At 37.9% G+C, this 23,528-nt stretch overlaps 1 protein-coding gene across 1 annotated transcript in view; it reads right to left on the bottom strand.

Moving 5' to 3' along the window:
• Positions 1–1,745: 1,745 nt before the first annotated feature.
• prpf8 (pre-mRNA processing factor 8) overlaps positions 1,746–23,528 on the bottom strand; it is a 54,659-nt gene continuing 32,876 nt past the window's right edge. The window contains exons 20-42 of the mRNA XM_072589630.1: positions 23,206–23,444; positions 22,171–22,317; positions 20,514–20,724; positions 19,734–19,850; positions 18,664–18,911; positions 18,278–18,457; positions 18,058–18,193; positions 16,247–16,416; positions 15,921–16,050; positions 15,695–15,841; positions 15,297–15,457; positions 14,922–15,113; positions 14,349–14,586; positions 14,034–14,162; positions 13,582–13,695; positions 12,548–12,721; positions 10,028–10,221; positions 9,480–9,719; positions 7,650–7,791; positions 4,350–4,490; positions 3,875–4,014; positions 2,902–3,104; positions 1,746–2,186 (exon numbers count right to left, since the gene is read on the bottom strand). Of these exons, the coding sequence (XP_072445731.1) occupies positions 2,032–2,186; positions 2,902–3,104; positions 3,875–4,014; positions 4,350–4,490; positions 7,650–7,791; positions 9,480–9,719; positions 10,028–10,221; positions 12,548–12,721; positions 13,582–13,695; positions 14,034–14,162; positions 14,349–14,586; positions 14,922–15,113; positions 15,297–15,457; positions 15,695–15,841; positions 15,921–16,050; positions 16,247–16,416; positions 18,058–18,193; positions 18,278–18,457; positions 18,664–18,911; positions 19,734–19,850; positions 20,514–20,724; positions 22,171–22,317; positions 23,206–23,444 (3,948 nt within the window). The 3' untranslated portion in view covers positions 1,746–2,031. The remainder of the gene's footprint in view (positions 2,187–2,901; positions 3,105–3,874; positions 4,015–4,349; positions 4,491–7,649; positions 7,792–9,479; positions 9,720–10,027; positions 10,222–12,547; positions 12,722–13,581; positions 13,696–14,033; positions 14,163–14,348; positions 14,587–14,921; positions 15,114–15,296; positions 15,458–15,694; positions 15,842–15,920; positions 16,051–16,246; positions 16,417–18,057; positions 18,194–18,277; positions 18,458–18,663; positions 18,912–19,733; positions 19,851–20,513; positions 20,725–22,170; positions 22,318–23,205; positions 23,445–23,528) is intronic.

Here is a 23,528-nt window from a genome sequence, read left to right as displayed (position 1 = left end):
CCGATTGTATTCCACTGCATGTCACCCTTTGTCCCTCCAGACATTAGAAAATCCTGCAAACGCATGGAGAAGACAGATGCAGCAACACCAGCACCCTCAACCAGAGCAATCTCCCGAGCATCAAGGCACTGACCCCTCTTGATTAGCTATGATAGGGTGGGCACATTGTCTGTATGACCAACTCGCAGCTTAAATGGCAGGCGAGCCAGCAGGTGGGCAGAGGAAGCGTCTCAGAGATACCCTCAAGGTCTCAGTGGCAAGGTCCAGCATTCCCACAGAAAGCTGGGAATCGCTGGCCCAAGACCATCCAAACTGGAGGAGGAGCATCTGGGAAAGAAAAGGCAGAAGTTAGGTGAAAACAGTGAACAAAGCACACTGTTGCACCAACGTACCACCCACCTCTTCCTGTAACCACCACATGGCCGAAGTGTAAAAGAGCCCGCAGTAGCCACATTGGTCTGTACAGCCACCAATGGACTCACGCAGCGTCAAGGAGAGTCATCCTTGCCTGTGATGGACGGCCAGTGACTATGAGATATTAGAAGTCTTGGCTTAAGGTGCTGCTGGAGAAGCCTTGGTAAGTTGCTGTAATGCAACTTAATATTTTGTACACACTGTTGTTAGTGGTGGAAGGAGTGAATGTTTAAGATGATAGATAGAGTGCCAATCAAGTTGGCTGCTTTATCCTGGATGGCAATGAATATCATGACCATTTTTAGACCTGTACTTACCTAGGAAAGCAGACAGTATTCCATCACATACCTGATGTGTGCATTGTGGATGGTAGGCAGGCTTTGAGAGAGTTAGAAAGAAAGTTAATTGCTGCAATTCCCAGATACTGACATGTTTTTATAGCCGTCTTTATATGGCTAATTTTGTGACTGTGTTCAAGTTTTGCTTTTGAAAGGCAGGGGCTACTTCATTCTCTCATAAATAATCTCTTTTCAATATCAATAAGCTTAACTTAAATAAGATACAATTTCTCAAACAGGACCCTCACCATCTTGACAATTGCATAATATACTACTCTACGGATAAGCAAATTTTCTACCAGCAGCCATCTCTACCAGAACTGACTGACTCTGTGACAGATGTGCCTATTCTAAAATGCAGTCATTGAGATGTTAAGCAAGGAAACAGACCCTTCGATCCAACTCATCCATGCCAACCAGCTATCCCAACCTAATCTAGTCTCACTTGCCAGCACCCAGCCCATATCCCTCCAAATCCTTCCTATTTATATATCCATCCAGATGCCTTTTAAATGTTGTAATTGTACTAGCCTCCACCATTTCCCTCTGGCAGCTCATTCCATACACACACCATCCTCCACGTGGAAACGCTGCCCCTTAGGTCTCTTTTCTCATCATAAACCTATGCTCTCTAGTTCTGGACTCCCCCAACCCCAGGGAAAAGACCTTGTCAATTTACTCTATCCTTGCCCTTCATGATTTTATAAGCCTCTATAAGGTCATCCCTCAGCCTCTGATTCTCCAGGGAAAACTGCCCCAGCCTGTTCAGCCTCTCCCTATAGCTCAAATCCTCCAACCCAGGCAACATCTTGTAAATCTTTTCTGAACCCTTTCAAGTTTCACAACATCCTTCTGATAGGAAGGAGACTAGAATTACATGCAATATTCCACAAATGGCCTCAAAAACATTTTGAGGATCAGTTCCCAGCCAGCTGTGTTCATAATATGTTCACCACCTCATTGAATTCTAAACCTCACAAAACAAACTCCGTGTAGGTTAAAAAATTATTTAAGCTTTAATCTCTTCTACAGTGTAGACATCACTGCACACAGAAAATTACAGAAGTACTAGCATTTAAAACTTTCAGCTCATGTATACATACCATAGTTTCAGGCAATTTTTAAACATAAAGCTACTATGTTTCACATATCACAAATTTTGGAGTTAACATATTCTACGAACAAAATATGGAATTTAACAGAGACCATAAACTGAACTTAAATTCATTTGTTGAATATCAACAGTACAGAAGTTCCATTGTAAATTTCTCTTGATTTTCTAAGAGTACATGTCCTCTCTGTCTGCATTGTAGATCTCGCCCTCTTGAAGCGAAGCAAAGTTCAAGAAATGAGATGGTCTGTGAACTTCATGGTAGAACTCTTTAGGATTGGCCAAATGCAGCTCATATTTCATGTTGGGATCATGGCGAACACCTAATAAAAAAGTTAAATATTTAAACTAGGAGACTACTTTAAGAAGTGTCAAAAGTGAAAAGCTTGGTGAGGAATTACAGAGGAAAATCCTTGTCTTCTTTGAGTGATGAGAATGTAAAAAAGATCATGAAGCTTTGGACTACTCATCCTAAGTAGATTTATTTCAATTTATATACTTCATAAAGAGCATTTAAACTTCCCACAAACAAAACGAATTTGGGATCCTAGGAAACAAGTCTCAATAGCACAATAAAAACAACAGCCTTTGTGAGAAAATGTAAGCTAACTAAAGCAGGAAACCTTATCTTTAGTTCCCAGTTCAAATTCAAGCCAGTGACCATATACTGCAAGTTAGCACACGAACACTGACGTGAGACTTAACGCTATTGCTCATGATCAGTGACCTTTCCTGGAACTGCATTTTTGTGAGGACTGGATTGAACACGGCCGATTACCTTCTTTCTAGTTGAGGCTTAACATTGCCGACATGAAATATAAGTGGATGGTGCAGTCTATGGTACTATATTCTAGTATCAGAAAAGATGATAGGCAGAATGGCCTGACTAATGAACATTGTTTTTAAATCATTACAATAACATGCAAATAGATCAATGTTAATATACTGAGCTTAAATTTGGCACAGCTGCCCAACAGCATTTAATAACATTGGTGCAATGCAACTTGGGTATTTAAAAAAGGATAGAAATATTCTTACCCATGAAATTGTAATTCCAGGAGCTCTGGCCAGGGACCATGAAGAAACCAAGGAATCTATCTGATAACAACATCTGAACTCTTTCATAATGGGAAGGCAGATATCCCTTCGGATTGTTTCCTTTGTCTGTGTTCTGTCTGCCCCATTCATATCCACTTGGAGTAAGCTTGTATGCTGTCAGTGTGCATGAACCTGGAGTAAAACTGAATAAAATATCAATTATATATTACCTACCGGATAAATGCCTGGGAAGTGTTCTCAACTGTCATTGTCATCTTACATTCTAACCTTTTCACTGATAAGTTCTCTTCCCAGACCAGTACCAATCTTTGTGTATTGTTGAATTTTAGAAATGTTTGTTTGTTCATTAATAGTTCTTCACATTTTGCTACATTTTAAGAAATTCCATCTAAACTCAAAAACTGGAGTCAAAATAAAAAGTGAAAAAAGTAGTATAATATTTAGTTGAAGTGTGTAATTTGTTTAGATGTAAATGCCATGCCAGTGAAAGGATTAAGCTTACTTTAGTTATGGGCAACAGCATTCAATACATTCTTGGCATAGATTTTTAAATTATTACTTGTACAATTACAATTTTAATAATTTAAATTGTTCATTTTCTTTATGAACTAAACTAAATATATGAAAGCACTCTACCTGATTAAGTTGTGAACATAATAACAAACAGTTTCACCCATTTCAGTCACTTCAAATAATACAGAAAATGCCACTGAATTTGTTAATATCTACATCACTGCACATTATAAAGGAACATTTGAAAAAAGTAAGTTAAAATTTTGTTCTGGTAAAGACTAATTGCTGTAGAACATTGCAGAATGTGGGGCACAGCTGGGAAGATATTTTGCCAAATTCTATTACTTGTCAATTGCAAGTTTTGAATCCAGATACACAAATGTCTTGGCACATGCTGGTAGGATTTCTTAAGTTGACCAGGAAGAGTTAGCCTTTTTACCTGCATGTTATGATGATAGTCTTTTCTCCATCCCAAGATGGATTGTCAGCCATTATTTTAGCATGGGTGGTGACATCTTGAGGTGACAACTGAGGAGACTCATTGGGTTGAGTGTGAATCCAACCAAGAGGTTCCATTTCCTTAAGAAATAATTTCATATTAATATTGACATGAATAAAGTGCAATACCAAGAATCCGAAAAGGTAAAATATATTGCTGCCTCTAATAAAATTAAAAACAAACAGAAAGACCAATTACTTAAAATGTATTTCTACACTGAAAATCCTGCACATTTCAGGAATATGAACAAAAGCATTAAAAACTTGTATGCAGCTGAAATTTCTGATTTGCAAGGTGAATAATTTATCGGACACTTCACACAGCATATCGTATTAAAAAGAGGTGGTGAAAGTATACAGAATTCATGCTGAATACATTATTTCCATGATATTTATAAAGCAGTGGTAATCTATACCTTCAAATATTCATGTTGTGGCAGCTGGTTAGGCAAATGCACAGTCTGATGGGTTCCCCATTGTGGCACCATCACAATACATCTGATTTCCTTCACTTGAGGGTTATCTGGAGGACTCACACCATACAGATATCCTGCAATCTACAAAAGAAAACATTTTTACTGCAGTCAACAAATTTCAAATCAATACCTCAACTAAACTTTCCTCATCCATTTACTAACAAGGAGCACAAAATTATTTAATTAACTGTGGCACAAAGAGTTCCTAGCTGCACTCTGTAAACATTATATTTAGTCCAGATGTAAAAGTACATATGCAAACAACTCCCTTCATTGGGTAGTGGATAACTGCACTGAACTGAATTCATTTGGTCATAGGTGACAATACCACAATTAACACAGTATTTCCAAACTGTGTTGAGAGGACATGAGAAAGAGAGTCCAAATCCAAATTATAACCACTACTCAATGAACTGAGGTGGATTGCACACTTCTCAGGACTGGACTTTAGATGCAACGCTTCTTCATTGATTAAACTATCTACTACTGTATGAGATGCTACGATGCTCATGCCAAGAGTGGGCCATTGCTTCTAGGGAAATGGGAAGAAAACTAGTGTGTATTGTGACTTGGAAATGCAATATGAAAATATCTAAAAGATTGACATCTGTTCGATATAATTAATTGGTATTATCCATGTAGTGAAGAAAGTGAGGACTGCAGATGGCAGAGATCAATGTCGAAAACTGTAGCACTGGAAAAGGACAGCAGGTCAGGCAGCATCTAAGGAGCAGGCGAATCGATGTTTCAGGCATCAGCCCTTCATCAGGAACGTATCATTCCTGATAAAGGGCTTAGAGTCGTAGAGTCATAGAGATAAGTATACCAGCTCGTCCATGCTGACCACTGACCAGATATCCTAACCTAATCTAATTCCATTTGCCAGCACTTGGCCCATATCTCTCTAAACTCTTCCTATTCATATACCCATCCAGATGCCTTTTAAATGTAATTGTACCACTTCCTCTGGCAGCTCATTCCATACACGCACCAAAAGTTGTTCCTTAGGACCCTTTTAAATTTTTTCCCGAAGTTTATGCCCTCTAATTCTGGACTCCGGTGGCCCAGGGAAAAGACCTTTTCTGTTTATCCTATCCATGCACTTCATGATTTTATAAACCTCTATAAGGTTACTCCCTCAGTCTCCAAATCTCCAGGAAAAACAGCCCCAGCCTGTTCAGCTTCTCCTTGTAGCTCAAATCCTCCAACCCTGGCAATATCTTGTCAATCTTTTCTGAACTCTTTTCAAGTTTCACAACATCCTCCCAATAGGAAGGAGACCAGAATTGCAATCAATATTACAAAAATGGCCTAACCAATGTCCTATACAGCCGTAACATGACCTTCCAACTCCTATAATCAATGCTCTGTCCAATACAGGAAAGCATACCAAATACCTCCTTCACTATCCCATCTACCTGCAACTCCACTTTTAAGGAACTATAACCCTGCACACCAAGGCCTCTGTTCAGCAACACTCCCCAGGACCTTACCATTAAATGCATGAGTCCTGCTCTGATTTGCCTTTCCCAAAATGCAGCACCTCACATTTATCTAAATTAAACTCCACCTGCCACTCTTCAGCCCATTTGGTGCATCTAATCAAGATCCCGTTGTAATCTGAGGTAACCCTCTTCAGTAGGCCCAACACCTCCAATTCTAGGTCATCCACAAACTTACTAACTGTACCTCTTATGTTCATATCCAAATCATTTAGAAAAAATAACAAAAATTACTGGCCCCAGCACCAATCCCTGTGGCACTCCAGTGGTCACTGGTCTGAAAAGCAACACTCCACCAACATCCTCTGTCTTCTAACTTCAAGCCAGTTTGGTATCAAAATGGCTAGGTCTCCATGTATTCGATGTGATTTAACCTTGTTAACCAGTCTACCATGAGGAACCTTGTCGAATACTGTACTGAAGTCTATATAGATCACACCCACCACTGTGCGCTCATCAATCCAATTACTTCTTCAAAAAACTCAATCAAGTTCATGTGACATGATTTCCCACACAAAAGCCATGATGACTATCCCTGATCAGTTTTTGCCTTTCCCTCAGGATTCTCTCCAATAATGTGCCCACCACCGATGTAAGGCTCATCAGCCTATGGTTTCCTGACATTTTCCTTACAGTCTTTCTTAAATAGTGGCACCATGTTAGCCAACCTCCAGTTTTCTGGCACCTCACCTGTGACTATCCAAATATCTCAGCAATGGGCCCCATAATCACTTCCCTATCTTCCTAAAGAGTTCTTAGGTACACCTGATCAGGTCCTGGGATCTATCAACTTTCATGCGTTTTAAGCCATCCTCTATAATATGGACATTTTTCAAGATGTCACCATCTATTCCCTCACATTCTACATCTTCCATGTCCTTCTCCACTCCTGCTCCCTGGATGCTGCCTGACCTGTTGTGCTTTTCCAGAGCCACACATTTTGACTCATTACTCATGTAATGTTTTGTTCGGTAATATGCAGAGAGCCATGCATCATAATTTGAGAGTTGGAAAGTTTCAGTTAGAAAATTTATCATGTTGATGTTAATATTTATTCTTTGTTATGGCTGTTACAGACAATTAGTAACCAATAAAATTAAATTTAGGACATAAAATAGTATTTTTCAGTTTTAGATTTAAGGTAAATTCCCATTCATACTAGTTAACAAAAATACTAATTTTCAAAGTGATAGTTCAAGGATTGAAAGCCAGAAACTTTCAAGTTCATGCTATCTATATTTTCTGATATCGTAGACTGTGGTACAAATTGGTGAGCTGGCACCCTTCAAGTTATTTTTCAAAAATTCTCCAAAACTCTTCAAATCATTAAGAGACACCTATCTTATTCGAGAGATTGGTGTAGTCGTGATATAACTGGACTAGTTATCCAGAAGTCCAGGCTAGTGCATGGCAGCTGCAGTATTTGCTGTGGAAGGGTTAGTGTGGACTCGATGGGCCGAATGGCCTGCTTCCACACTGTAGGGATTCTATGACTTTGATTCTACTTTGAATTTAATGGAATACGGAATTGTAAGCTATTCTCAGTTATGATAACAAGAAAACAAATTATGTTGTGGAAATCTCTCTGGTATAGGGAAAAGAAATCAACTGTTTTTATCCAGTTGCCTTATACGTCTCTCCAGACCCACAGCAATGTGATCTGAAATGCCTAGCAAGCCACTCAGTTTAAGGATAGTTAGGGATATGCACCAATTGTTGGCTTAATAGGGGAATTTACCTGTGCTCTCAAATCTGAAATGCAAATAAATTTCTTCAGCACATTCTTTGGCAGAATATAAGTATAACCAGTCTCTTTGATGTCATCAGAGGAAACATAGATATGATTGGTACGTAGGTGAAGGTTGGCCGCAGATATTGCTCTGTGCAGAATAAAGAAAACAAATTAAAGGAAGCATGAGCTGATCTACCATTCAGTAATCCTTTAACTACAGAAATTTTCACTTCAACACTTCTGTCTACTGCAATGGGTCCAAAAGTTCATGATCAGATTATACCAACTGATACCAAGACTTTATATATTGGCCTCTTCAATTCAAATCATAGCTAACATCACTTCATATTTTTAAAATTCATTCATGGGATGTGGGCATTGCTGGCTAGGCTAGCATTTATTGCCATATGTAACTGCCCTGCGAAAGTGGTGTTAAGTTGCCTCCTTGAACTGCTGTAGTTCTTGAAGGGTAGGTACGCACAGTGCTGTTAGGAAGGGACTTCCTGGACTTTGGCCCAGCAACAGCGAATACAGTTCTAAATCACATGTTGTACACTTCACCTAGTGGTAAGAATATGCACTGTCAAACCCCAATCTCTAAACACTATGTTTATGTTTTAAATGTTTACTCTCAATACTTACAAATAGTATTTTCCAACATTACTAAAAGGCCATCAAGGTTTTCTCCATTTATATTTACCGGTGAACCTGATGGTTGTGGCTAACTTAGCAGTAGCTGATATGGTATGTCAATAAGGAGAGACATCAGTAATGTCCCTAGATCAATAATCCAGAACCCCAGGTTCTGGGAGACATGGTTTCAAATCCCAGCAAAGCAGATGGTGAAATTTAAATCCAGTGAAGTCTGGAATTAAAAAGCTAGCCTAATGGTTACGATCTTGTCAATTGTTGTAAAACCCCAGCTGGTTCACCAACACCTTCAGAGAAAAACAATTGCTATCCTTGCTCAATCTGGCTGACAAATGACCCCGACCCAGAGTAATTTGGTTAATTCTTAATTGCCCTGAGTAATGAGGGATGAGCAATAAATGCTGGTCTAGCCAGCAATGCCCACATCCTGTGAACTCACAGGCACTTTAAAACAAAGAAACATTTTGAAATGTAATTTGTGATGTGGAAACAAGTTCCTTTCTTATTTTAGCTTATCATCAGCGTGAGATACAATAATGAGCTGCAGTCTATGCTTTAAACTAGAAGACTCTAGCTTCACTACCTATCTCACCCAACCACCTCATCCAATCAATGAAGAAAGAAGTATTACTTATGTTAATAGGCAACAAATGGAAAGAAGAGAGATTAGATCATAGCATTGTTTCTTACAATATTTTTAAAAATTATATATAAATATAATATTATTATTTGTGTTGGGGAGTTTTACAAATATTATGCTGCAAATACTTCTAATTTTGGGCAGACTTGACAATGTTATCTATATTTACACACCACAAAACCTGATTGCAAGGTGCACTGAAGATCATGGTTCATTCACACCTGGTTCTACACCATTATCTCAAGTTATCTGCACATTATAATCTTGAGTGCCTCATCTCTAATTAAACTTGCTTCATTACAATTTGGAACCCTTTATGCAGAGAGGGTACATTGCAACCTGAAATCTTAAAAAAGTACTGAACTTCATTATTTCAGATAGTGACATATAAACTTAGTTAATTTTCAATAAATCAAATACTTTAGATGTCATTCCCAAATCACTGATGACTACAAAAATCACTAATCAATAAATGAGTTGTAATTTATGTTCCAAGTTTAACTTCCCAGTTCATCCCAATATGTCAATGCTAAAAGAAATCATACCTGACTCTCCATTCAGTTTTGGATGAGAAGGTTTGAGTCTCATAGTTACTGGTTGTTGAAGTGATGATTTCATCACCGTGCTTATTTACAGTGCGCGTCTGGGTGGCTGTCAACTGAGACTGCTCTTTGGTTTGCTTTTCAATTTCAGCAATTTGTTGCCTCTGTTGTGAAGGTGCCGAGATCTCCATACCCAAAATAATGTCACGAATCTCAGATTGAGTCAAAGATGCTACGTTCACACTTGAATAAAAATAACACGTAAACTTAAATACAATATGGCTCATTATTAACAAGAACTGGTTACTATCAGTGGAAATAAAACAGAACAAACTGTTTAGTCAATAACTAAGTTTGATTGCAACTGACCTTGAAAATTCTAAAATATCAAACAGACCACTGATTCTGTAAGTTTGTCCATCAATTTAACAAAGAATTATCTTGAGAAACTTCAAAGCACAAGCATCTGCTGTGATTGCAACAAGCTAATAAAAATGTACTGAGAAACATTAGCAAGGTTCCCTTTCACTTGCACTGCCATAGTCACTCACTTGTTTTTCTTGCCATAGTCAGCTAGAATAAGGTCTTTCAACTGCACTTCCACTTTTATCCATTCTTCATCAGTCAGAGTTGGCCAGATGTGATGAGGCTCTGTTATCGTGGTTTTGTCTGGTTTCAGGATGACTTTTGCACGATCATTGTTCACATGTAGTGCTCGAAGAATTAAAATCAGACGAGAGAATGCCTACAAACACACCAGTAGGGGAAAATCAGGGAAAAAGCTCATATGTTGGTTTTTGAAATTCACTAAATTAAATGTTTTGCATCTGTAAAAGTGTTTGCAATTTCTTCTGGCTTCCCCATTGATAACCATCACGTGGCAGTCACCGAATTACACTGACTTGCTATTTCCACAGAAGGAAGGCATGGTAATTACTGTTTTAAGTCATAAATTTTGGCATGTTTGTATACCATTCACTTCACCCCCTCACGTCTTGTTGCTTAACAATTACATTTTGTAATGATGTTCCAATTTCTTCCTGCAAGCTCTACTTTTTCTTTTTTGTGCTCCCAATGCTCTGTGATGGTAAACTGTCCAATCAGAACAGTACCTGTATACTCATATAGCAGCTGTTAAGGTTGGACTCTTGCAAATGTACAATCAAGGTCTCTCTGTATTTAAGTTGACAGAATGTGTTTTTATGGTCATGGCATTTGCACTCCAGATCAAATAACCCGCTTAGTTAAATAAAACAGTTCTACTCATTACCTTTTATAGTATCTGTGGTTAACTGTGCCACAAGAGCTGTTTATCTAGTTCTGCTTATTAAAATAGTACCTTAACAGTTACCAATTTCTGTTGCATTTTAATAACTCTGCTAAAATATGCACAAATCGCAAGGTGGTTAAGCTCTAACTTACATTTCTGCTGTACTTTGCACATTTTGAAAAACAGTGGACTTTGAATAAATGGAAAGAGGGAGGACGATTGGGCAGCATAGAAAAAGGCTTTGCAAGGTAATTGCAGAATTGAGGGAACACCAAAGGACAAGACGATATAGTGAAAAGAAAACAAGCAGAAAAAATAGCGGGAAGACGAGGAGTAACCTGTTGTCAAGTAGGATGGAGGGGAGGCTCATTAAGTTATGCAAGGCTAAATTTGAATGAGATGAATTCATACAATCTTCTGAAAGTGACAGCAAGAACTGTGAAATAATTACACTGACACAACAGTGATATTTACAGAAAATAATAATGATGTACTTGTGGCAAGCCATTGAGAGAATACAGACTGCAGGGCTCAGAATAAAGTGTAGTGATGGCCAACCACGTGAATTGCTTAGCCTCAAGATTTTGGCAGAGATATACAGTAATGTTGTACAGGTGCAAGAAAGCAATGCCTTTAGACTGGATGTGAGGGAGGAAGCTCAGCATTGAAGATTATGCCAAGGTGATATCTGAGAAACATGCAAACAAAGGTAATACCACTTCAGTGACAGTAGATCAAATACTCAAGACATAGAGATGTAATACTAGCCCAATTAAAGAAATGCTGCAAATTTAAAAGAGGCTTTGTTCATTAAAAAAAAATCACAAGTTTGCAGTCTTCTAAACAGCCATCTTCATTCAATCTAATTCACTGAATCCGAATGCATAGTTAAGGAACTGATGAACAGCCAAGTCGATTAAAAAAAACACAGAAGCACTCAAGAATGGAAAATATACAGATCATCAGACTGGATATACAATTACATTAAAATAGACTCAAGCTTCTTTCAAAAGTCCACCATAGCAAATAATCTTAAAATATAAAGCATTTTGTCCCTTACTTCACTGCAAAAGTAGGATTAATACTTACATTAAGAAGTCAAGCATTCATTCTGGATTTTAAGATGCTAACAAGCTAATCAGTAGACTTGTAGAAATCAGATCTCCCCCCACCCTCCCACCTAAGTTATTTTGGTCCATTAAAATGCTAGGTTGAGCATACTGCATTTTACAAAAATGACAGAAATTCAGTAGATTTGTAAAATTTCCTTATGACCCTGAAGGCTGAATGAATTATTCTCATGCTCTGCATAAATTAACTGCAGTCAATATAGAATGGTACTAAAAAGAAGTTTCAGAGTTGGAGAATATTTTAAATTCTCTAGCGCAAGTCTTTTAGAATTAGAATCCCTACAATGTGGAAACAGGCCCTACGGCCCAATAAGTCCACACCAAGCCTGTGAAGAGTAACCCATCCGTTCCCCTACCCTGTATTTAACCCTGACTACCTGCACGTCTTTTCAACTGTGGGAGAAAACCGGAGCACCCGGAGGAAACCCATGCAGACACGGGGAGAACGTACAAACTCCACACAGCCAGTCACCCGAGGCTGAAAACAAACCTGGGTCGCTGGCACTGTGAGGCACCAGTGCTAACCACTGAGCTACTGTGCTGACGCAAGTTGTAACATGCAATAGATTATTTTGGAAGAGGATGAAGGGTGTAAAACAATTGAGCGTCATCATCACTGATGTATGCATGGATTTTACTTCCCACTAAAAAAAAAGCATAACTTTACTTACAGTATAGGAGGAAATAGTCTTCAACCAATCATCATACAGGTTAAATAAAACCATCTGGGGCTCAGTTGCCTTTAAAATCAAATCACCAAACTTCTCCACTTTCAGACAAGCCTGGAATGGCAATTGCAGCTCAGATCCTTTGATGACAATGTTAGGGAAATCCAGCAAATGAACCTAAAACAAGTAAAAATGCCCACTTAAAAATTAATTTTGACAAAGTACAAAGATTGCTACCAAAGTTTTTCCAAATTATTTAAAAATGCAAAACAAGCTGTTTCCAACAGAATGTAAAAGGCAAATACATGTTCCACCAAGGTTAAGGATTATATTATCCATAGGTTTCTTGGACTCCTTTTGCCTAAAGCATCACTCAGTTAGGCTGATGACATCAAACTGGTATTTAATTTCAGATTGTGTGTTCCCAATGCAGGAGTTAGGATACTGTCACTTAAAATGCCTGCCATGATCGGTTTCTGTCTATGTAGTTGTAATCAGCCTTTATAATACTTGGAAACCCGTGTTAGTAGTAAACAGCCATCACAATTGATAAACAACAAATGCTACAGCATGATAAATGATTCATTACACCAAAAGTATTTAGATTCGCAAGGAGAACTGTTTTTCAGTCTGCTCATGAGTGTGTGGTATTCTATAGTATTCTTACTTCTAACAACTAGTGGGACTCTGAGCTACATAGGACACTTGTACGTCAAACCAAGTATTAGATGACTTTTTTGATGGCACCTTACTGCTGGATGAGATTTTAAAAGATATGCTCCAATTTTACAATAGTGCACACCATCACACAGAGCTCCACCTAGCAGTGGTAATGGTCATAAACATGGCTATTTAAATTTATATAGACATCTTTTCACAAGACCTCTACTTATATATACTGCTTAGGCATGGCAATCTTTAGTTCATCCCTCATTTTAAATACCAGTTCTAAATGCAGCTCATTACAAACTTCTGATTTCTATTCCACTTCAAATTTTAAAGCAAGTTTTCCCCAAATGCAAACAAGGTTTACTCACTTCCAATGGATCTAACATGCCCTTCCTTGTAACAATGATCTGTTTAGGCTGCTCTTCAACTGGAAGTGATCGGATCAAGGCAGCCACTTCTTCAGCAGTTTTCCATTTTGCTAGCTGAATACAAGAAGAACTGATTATTATTTGCACATTCAGAATATAAAACTAAAGTTTAAAGTAATAACTCTAATATAAAAAATATTTAGATACTGGTCCATGTGAAAGTGATTTTACACTTATACCAGTTTGCAAAGTTCTGACATTCCCATCACAAAATTGTTTGTATTCATTGTTTCCTTTTTCCTTGATCAAATGGAACTAAAACATAAATGGCATTGCTACACCATTTTCAAAGTTAAACTAAAACATTAAAATGTGTACGATCCACATTTTTTTTTATTGTTGATGCTTTTGGTTTGCTACACAAATTGGGAAAAATTGCATCTGAATATTACCTGGCCCAAACGCTTCTGCCCAGCCCAAACTGAGGTGTGGATAATTTTAAGGAACAACTGTCCTGTCCTGGGGTTGAAAATAAAAATGGCTCCATTTATTGGTTTTGTTGTCAAGTTGCCTTCAAATGTCTAAGGAAAGAACATATTTATGACAGATTAAGTTAAGTGAAATAGTATAACAGAAACAACACAGTTAACAATTAGAAACACATTAACTCAAACTTCTTTAGAAAGAAGTTTCAGCTTCTAGAATTAATTAGTCAAACATAGCTATTGGAGACTTTTCAATAAAGTTTTATTGTCAGTATTTTTTACCTTATGAATGGTGACACGGTACACATTTGTATCATCCACAAACCAAATTATTTGGTTGGAAAAGAGTTCACCATAATTTTGTGAGGATAGATAAGGTTCAGTTGGCTCAGAAGAATATAGCTGTAAACCTTTTCGAATACGCTCTCTCAACACGTACAAGGCAGGGTTAGCCTTCATGATCTTTGCCATTGCCTGCTGGATCAATGGTTTGGCACCTGGAAACCAGTTACCATAAGCACTGCAAAGTGAAGTAAAAGTAATATCAGCAAATTTTCAAAAAAAGAGACGGCAAGACATGCAAGAACTCCCATGCAAGTTCTAATGAATTTAATGTTTGTTACAATTTGGTGCAGCTAATAGAAATATGACATAGACAGTTTACACTAAATGTACACAGAAAAGGGCTGCTCACATTCCTATCCAAGAATTTTTTGCTTGCATAAAAATGAATACAGTACAAACTATGTTTGAGCAACCAAGTTATAATGAGCAAAATGAAAGAATTATATATTTGTTTGCTGGAGTACATTATAAATTCAGCAAGATTGGTTTCAAGCCTGTTAGTATACTTACCTATGCAAATTATAGGCCAGATCAATAGCAATCAATACACCAGTAGGTGAAGGGTAGATACTCATGTTATCTGTTGTATAGTCCAAGAACTTGGCTCTGGCGTATCTCTCAATATCATGAGAATCATAATCACCCCAGCGCAACTGAATATCTATCCAGTATTTTTGAGTAGTAGTGCTATCCATCACATCTCTTTTAAAATCAGAAGAGATAATTGGTTAGTATATATAATATGATTCAAAATGAAAACATAAAAAAATGAAACTGGAGGGTTTTTTTTACAATTAACATGAATGTTAAGAACATAAAAATGGTTCAAATACAGATCATACTTCAGAGCTACTATTCTCTAACAAAATGGTAGAATGGACATACTTTGAGTCAGCAAGTAGTGATGGTCTAGAAACATTCCACTTGTATGAAGCAAATAGCAGAATATCAGCACAGGAAGAATTCATCTTATAGGATTTCCTAGGGTGAATAGTTTCTTTCTGCACAGTCTCAATCTCTAAAGCATCCAACTCTTGATCAAAGACCTACAAAGAAAATCTCATCATTTAAAATCTAATCTGATATGGCAATTCTCGAAAGCTCACAAACAAGACAATCTGAACTTCATGCATGATTCTGAAGATTAAACTGCTCACTTCATCTTTTTCCATGCACATTCTTTTTTAAATTGATTTCCCCTTGTTGCGAAGTTTCAATGTCAACACCCACCATAAACCAATAGAAAGGTATTCTGAAAATAAAACAGTAGCCCGAACACTAACCTGACATAAATCCATAACAATGCTCTCATGAATCTTCTGCCACAAATGGGCTCTGAAGATCTGGATCAAAGAAATCTTGAGAGTAGGGATTTTGCCGTGCATGAAAATTCCTGTCAGATCTAACTGCACCTGGAAGCCTACATAAACCTAAGGGTGAAAAAATATTTTCAGATCATTTTTGACAATTTACTTTGTAAATAAACTTAGGATTACTTCACAAATTTACATTAGCCCTGTTGATAGTTGGTGACCACCAAAGAGTGAATCTTCTGTTGGGAATCTGATTCAAACCAGATCGCTGGGCATTAGTCAGCTTCTTCCACTTCATAGATTCCTCAAAGCCACTTGCTTTCTCCCTGTAAGGATAGATTTTAAGAAAATTTGAAAACCTATTGCTGATAACCACAAATCAAATATAAAATAGAAGTTGATGCAGATGTTCTTTTCTCAGAGTTACATAAAGATCAAATGATCAGAAACAGATCGCCACAGGATCTCCTTAGTATATACATTAATCTATAATGTGCTTGTTTTTGAAAATAAACCTCATACCAGAACAGGCCTTCCCATGTTGGAAAATAAGTTCCCTTGAAGAGTGTGTGCTCCAGAATGCCTTCAACACCACCTAGTGCTTGGATCATGTCAGTACGATAGTTATTCAAATTCCATAGCTTGCCATCATGTCTCTGATGGGTCCACCAGAATGGATTCTGCTTTAACACCTGGGAACAACAAAAAATGTTAGCTACTTATATCTTCCAATAATTAAAGAAGGAGGAACATTACACATTTTCTTAACCATTATTACACTGCCTGCTATAATTTGCCTATTCCATACGTAACGGTACATAAGGTCATAAGCCACTTTTATAAGCACAAATCCCAGTTGGAAATTTTGTTAATGCCCAACTTCACTGTTTGAAATTTATTTCCCCAATACTGAAGTTATACTATTCACGGCTGAGACAAAGTAATTAGAGTACCTGGTTGCATAAGTGTAGGTATTGCTGTGTGCATACAACAGATGGGAATAAAACGTTGAAACAAAACACCAACGTACTAATTCTATAAGTTAAACTCCTCATATGGCATTCATCTCACAGAATAAATAAAAATAGTAATTAATGTTTGTGGGATTTGTTGGCTAGGCCAGAAGTTCTTGCCCAATCCTAGTTGCTTTCAGGGTGGTGATCTGCCTTCTTCAACTGCTGTAGACCATGTGCCATATATACACCAAAATGCATTCAGGGACAGTGACAAAATAATGATAATAGTTCCCAAGCCAGCATGGAGTTTGGCGTGGAAGAGAGCTGCAGGTTATGATTTTCCTGTGCATCTTATGCCCCTGTTCTTCTAGATGGTGAAAGTTATGGGTTTGAAATGTGTTTTTGAAGGAGTCTTAGTGAGCTGCTGCACCTTGTAGACAATGGCAATACTGCCATTGGTTTGTCGGTAGCAGACAGCATGAACAGCTTACCTAGTTAATGGGCTACACTGTCCTAGATAGCATTGAGCTTCTGCAATGTAGCTGCACTCATGCACAGAAATGGAGAGTATTCCATCACACCCTCAACTTGTTGACTTGTACTTTGTTGTTGGTAGCAGGCTTACGGAAATCAGGAGACAAATTACTTGCCACAGAACTGTCGTCCTCTGGTCTGTAGTTGAATATTTACATGGTAGGTCCCAGTTCAGTTTCTGGTCAATGGTAACAGCAGCATGTTGATAGATGGGAATAGTCATCACAAGATAAGGGGACATAGTTGAAGATTCTCTCAACAGAGATGGCTCAATGCAAGTGTGGCATTTAGCAACCCAGCCTAAATACTAAATTCAGTATTGGGAGGACATTCCCTTGAGGAATACCCAAATGGACATACATCCAACAGAAGCAAAATCTGTAGGATTTCATCTTAAATGGTCAATTCCAAACTTTTCTCTTACTTCTCTTCCTCAAATGGCGGGTGAAACAGAGTCTTTGAATTATTTGAAGACGGAGGTGGATAGATTATTTTTAAGCAAGTGGGTGAAAGGTTATTATTGTTAAATGGGAATGTAGAGTTGAAGATACAAGCAATCATTATCTTATTAAAAGACTTAGCAGACTTGACAGGCTAGATGGTATACTCATATTCGTAATTCCCGTGTTGTGCCACAGGGTGGTAAACTTTTTTTAAAACAATTGATTTTGTGCATCTTTTGCACAAGTGTCAAGCTTTGATAACAGCACTGAGATTAACATAGCTGCAAGCTGCTATGTTAATCCATCCATTAAGATGGCAATCTAGAGTCAGAACAGCTAAATAAATGATGGTTTGATGAATGGATGATTACAAAAACATTTTTCTTTTAAGGAATCATACCTGGTACTGTTTAAAATCAGTTCTCACTCTCCAGCCCTTATCATAAGCTAGTGTGTGTCTGTCCTTCTGGAACAATGTGTTAATGCGTGGAATACCTCTATCCCAGGAGTCTTCCAGATCTTCCAAAGTTAGGCGCCTGAAATTAGAAATAGTTTGTGAAATAACCAAACTACCATCAGAATCTTATTACTACTGTTGTTTAAAAAATGACAAAACTGACCTGTTTTGTGCAATAGCTTCCTGTCGTTTCAGTGCATACTCTGCCCATACTCTCTGTGAATCAATGAACTCACTTTCCCAAGGCTGAATGTAACGATAAAGATTAGGAATCAACTGGTCCTCTTCATGACTCATACCTGATCGAAAATGAGTGATGCCCACATCTGTCTGCTTGGACCACCTAAAAAATGTAAAAGCTTTGTGCTTAAATTGCCATGTAACTTAAAATGGAAGATTTCTTTATAAAAAAGTTACAAGGAAAATGTCAACATTATGTTCAATAGATTTGCACAATGTTACATGCACACCTGTTGTGAATTGCTACATCACACATTTTCTAGTACATTGAGTAAATCAGTGAAAAGGAAATGTGTTTTTAGACAGTACCTTAAGTCAGATTGTGGGATGAGAACGTGGCCCATCGAGAGCATCCCAAGACCGCCCAGCTCCTTAGGTGTGTAGAACACCACAGGTGGAAAACGACTTGGCATCTTGGAGTTCAAACCAATCTTAATACGCGTCTGGATCTTGTTCTCACATTTCACTAAAAGATCTAATAACTCCTGTGTGTTAACCACTGCTTCACGGAAATAGGTCATCAAGCCAATCAGAGCAGTGTTCCACTTATTCACAATCTAAAAAGCACAAAGATTATGATACAAATTATTTAAACACACAGTAACTAAGATCAGGATTAGGCCTTTCAGCCCATACCATCCTTCATAGCTGACAATCATGGCTGAACCTCTATCTCAATGCCATATTCCCACTTCATCCACATACACCTCGTTGATCAAAGTTGATGGCTTAAAACCTTTTGCAATTAATTTCAAATTACTACATCCTATTGTTCAAGTCTTACACTTTTTCTGCCAAAAACAGTATATATTTGTCCCTCACAACACAACAGGCCTAGCAGAGAAATGATGGCCCAAATGACCAACTCAAAAGTTAATTGAATTTTTTTCCCTCTGGCAGTTCTTCTGATGGAGAACTCACCAAATACATGAATCCTTGTTGAGAATTGCATGGAAGATCTTTAGATAAGACACACCCTCTTTTGCAACATCAAACAAAGGACAAGGTTGTCAGTTATATAGATATTACACATGTTTTTTATCTGTCTGACATTTTCTGGATAACTATCCAGACAAGTAAGTTGGAACACTATGAAGTCTATGACTTCAAATCTGAGCTGGAGACTTTTTCAGAGCATTCTGGATGTAGGGAAATTAACATTGGAATGTAAACCTTCCAGGCAAATCCCAGTTTGGACTTTTGAGAGGTCCCAACACATAACTTTCAATAAAAGGGCAATTTTCAAAACTTTCTGACACGACTTACATCCATTGCAAACACAGGCGACTTAGTTAAAGCCGCAGTTTAAAAACATTCAACATTCCATGTTACTATTTCAAACAAAAATGCTTGATACAATGTCAGTTCAAGAAACATACCTTAGTGAAAGTGGTGGAGCCAGAAGCCATGAGGATCTGACGTACTCTGTTATGGAATCGTTGCATGGATTCATCATCCACTCGGAGAAAACACTGAGCTGTGCGTTCTTTGGTGACCTGCAATACAAATTAGAGAAAAAAAAACACTACAATAGCATTGCATAAAACACTTAAGACATTAATCCATTTCATAGACAATAAAGGTAACTTTTGAAGTACAGTCATTGTTATTAATATCCAATTTACAAATTATCCAATATCCATGAGTTGAAGGAGTCAATTACCTTCATTTTTTTGAAATACAACTAGTATTTGGGGAATTCAACAAATTGCTAATGAAATTTTAAAACACAATAGAACTGTATTTCTATATACTGCTACTTGTGTTTATTGTACTGGATTCCATGGCTTTCAACTACAGAGAAACCTCGATTATCAGATGGACACGGGCAGGCAGTATTTCGTTCGGTTAATCGAATTCCAGATAATCAATTACTGGATAACATAGTTTAGCTGAGCATCAGGATATTGCGATCTTGCCGGATAATTCGACAGTTGGATAATCAAATGCTGGATAATGAGGTTCCTCTGGATACTACACTTTTCAATATTAAGAGTCACACTTTCCCCAGTTGCTTTCCTGCTTTCTGATTATTTCTACCATATTCAACTGATATCCATTATTTTCTCAAAACGTGTGATGGTCAAGTGATGGTGTAACAGTTCAGATCAGAAATGTGCTTCCTATTAGGTACAGAATTACAATTGCAAAGTTTGTACCTCATTTTGTAAGTTCCAGACTCCATCTTTGTGAGTAAATTCCTCATAGCTAGTACGACATTTAGGAAGAATGCGGCACTCAAAACCAGACATGTTGAATAGCAGGTTGGGATTGTCTTTGCTGTATACAGATACAAAACTGTTCTCCCACTGAATAGTGGTAACAGACCTAGGTAGTCGATTTTTAATATCCCAAAACACAGCTCGACCACTACAAGAGAGCAATTTATCAGCAATTAATAAACACAGGCATCAAGCATGAATGAACAACCCTTCAGTGGCAGCATCAAAGTGTGTTAACAGGTTTAATCTTTTGCTCATCCCTTCTGGCAGTTCACTTAAGATTTTGAATGCAAACTTCTAACATTAAAAATTTTCAAGGTGATTTTAAATTCCACAGATTTCTATGCTTAGCTTAGAAGATACTTAGTGTCCATTCAGGCAGGTCCTGTTCTTTTACAACATTCCAAAAATCTGTGCTGAGTTGTGACACATTACTAACATCATCAGTCAATTATAACAGAACTGTGAAGCACGATAAAATTAATAAATTGTTGTTTCCAAATTACAAAACTCCTTTGCAATCTCTTAGTAATTTTCTTTTGACAAAAAAGTTATCAATATAGATCTTAACAATCTTTTATGTGCATTGCTAACACGCTAATTGAGACACATTAATCAATTTCATCAAGAGCCAGCAGTACATCTTGAGTGTAGAGTTTGGAACAAATCTGTTCCTGATCTTAGTCAGTTGTGACATTGGTCCACGAAAAGATAGAAAATACCAATATCGGAAGGAGAAGGAAAAGGACTAGCATTTAGGTAGCATGTTATTGGAAAGACTCCCCTGCTTTGCTGTTCTTCAAACAGTAATGAGACCTTCCATGTTCAGCTGACCAGGGAGACTCTGCCTTCATATCTTATTCAAAGGATAGCACCTTTTACAACCCATATGAAGTCAGAGTTGGAATAAAGCTTATGCACTCAAGATTCAGGAGAAAGTGAGGACTGCAGATGCAGGACATCAGAGTCAAAGGGTGTGGTGCTGGAAAAGCACAGTCAGTCAGGCAGCATCCAAGAGGCAGGAGAGTCAATGTTTTGAGTATAAGCTCTTCATCAGGAATGAGGGGTGGACCAAGGAAGCGGAGAGATAAATGGGGGAGGAGTGGGGTTGGGGGGTTTGAGGCAAGGTAGCTGGGAATGCAATAATAGACGAAGGTGGGGGTGAAGGTGATAGGCTGGAGAGGAGGGTGGAATGGATAGATGGGAAGGAAGATGGACAGTTAGGACAGTGCCGGGTTGGAAGGTTGGATCTGGGATAAAGTGGAGGTAGGGGAAATGGGGTAACTAGTGAAATCCACATTGATTTCTGTATGGTTAGAGGGTCCCAAGGTGGAAGATGAGGTGTTCTTCCTCCAGGCGTCGGGTGGCTAGCATTTAGCAGTGGAGGCAGCCCAGGACTTGCATGTCCTTGGTGGAGTGGGAGGGGGACTTTAAAAAATTCGACAGTGATTGCAATGTTCATGTAAAAATTAAGCTTAGGTTTGGGGTGAGGACATATGTCAGATTCATGACATGTAGCATAAATCAAACAGGCAACCAGCAGGTAAATGTTTGCAATGGTCAATAATGATAAGATAAGACTTTTGACACTTACAGGTTGACATCATGCTTCATAAGCCTCATACGAGCATCTCGAGGCCAACACTTCTTGTTATTGTATCCCACAATGTTCTCATTGTTTGGATCAGGGTGTTCTGTAAGATAGCGCTGAATCAAGTCTCTGGCTTCATCAGCTGTAAACCTGAACATTGAAAGATTTTATTATATGCACTTGAAGAGACATATTCACTCATCAGCTCTTTGGCTGCCTAAGTTATAACTGAGCCATCCAGTTTAGAGGATCCTAACTTTAATTTTCATGGAGCGAGAACCAATACCATAGAATTTACTGCCCTGATCAAATTTCTTAGAACACGGTACTGGGGTAAAGGATTTGTAAGGTTCAGTCAAAACATTCAAAAGGGAACACGACAATTATTTGAAAAAGTACAATATGCAAAGTTACAGATAAGGGTAAGAAAATACACGAAAGGAGCTGCTTGTTTGGAGAGCTGACATAGACAAAATGGGATGAATGACTTTCTTCTGTACTGTAATCATTATGTGAATTGCCGATTTGTATTGAACAGCAGCAACTGGGGTGCTCTGCCAAAGCAAAGCAGCTCTTTAAGAGCAAATGATCTCTCACGGATCAATATCTAATTGTCGTCCAATGATGTGTTAGAAAGTCTGTGTGTTTATTCAGTGGAAAAAAAAATTGGCTCAGAGCCTGAGAAGTACATTCACACCCACTGTCTAAATGCACAAATGAAGGAAGATAATTTAGATACACTTGAACTCGTTGTGGACCACGAAAGCAGCAGCAGACCATGCTTTAAAGCGAAGAGAGCATGATATAAAAAGTACTTTGAAATTTAAGTATTCCAAAAGCAAAATTAATGTTCCAAAATTATTTTGCAATTAGCAATGTCAGAAGCTTACATAATTGGGCTTGAAATTAACTGCCATTTTTTACCAAGAAATGCTGCCTTTTACAATGTTTTGAGAAGGAAATTCATTATTTTGCCTGTGTTTTTGAATTGATGAAATTCATACATTATTTTTCAAGGTTAAGGAAATGTTTTCTTACCTGAAAAAAATGTGTATACGCTCAATATATCTGCAAAAAAGTCTGACAGGATGAGCAACTTCTGTGGCAACGTCCTGGTAACTCAGAAAATCATTTGGCATTTGTGGTGGGCCAGCCATTTCACTGGCTCTGTGGAGACCCAATACAAGGAGATCCAACACAAGCCCATAGTACTGGACAATGAAGGAGGCAAACTGGAGCCCTCGGATAATGCCATAGGAATTGGTGTGGTTCATGTCCTTTTGTATAAAAGGAAAGAATAAGTCTGTCCCAAACAGAACATTTCAAAACACTACCGAAGCTACAATAACAAAATCACCAAC

This window comes from Chiloscyllium punctatum, chromosome 19 (assembly GCF_047496795.1).
Source record: "Chiloscyllium punctatum isolate Juve2018m chromosome 19, sChiPun1.3, whole genome shotgun sequence".
Classification (NCBI taxonomy): Eukaryota; Metazoa; Chordata; class Chondrichthyes; order Orectolobiformes; family Hemiscylliidae; genus Chiloscyllium; species Chiloscyllium punctatum.
This window is presented reverse-complemented; position numbering and strand designations above follow the sequence as displayed.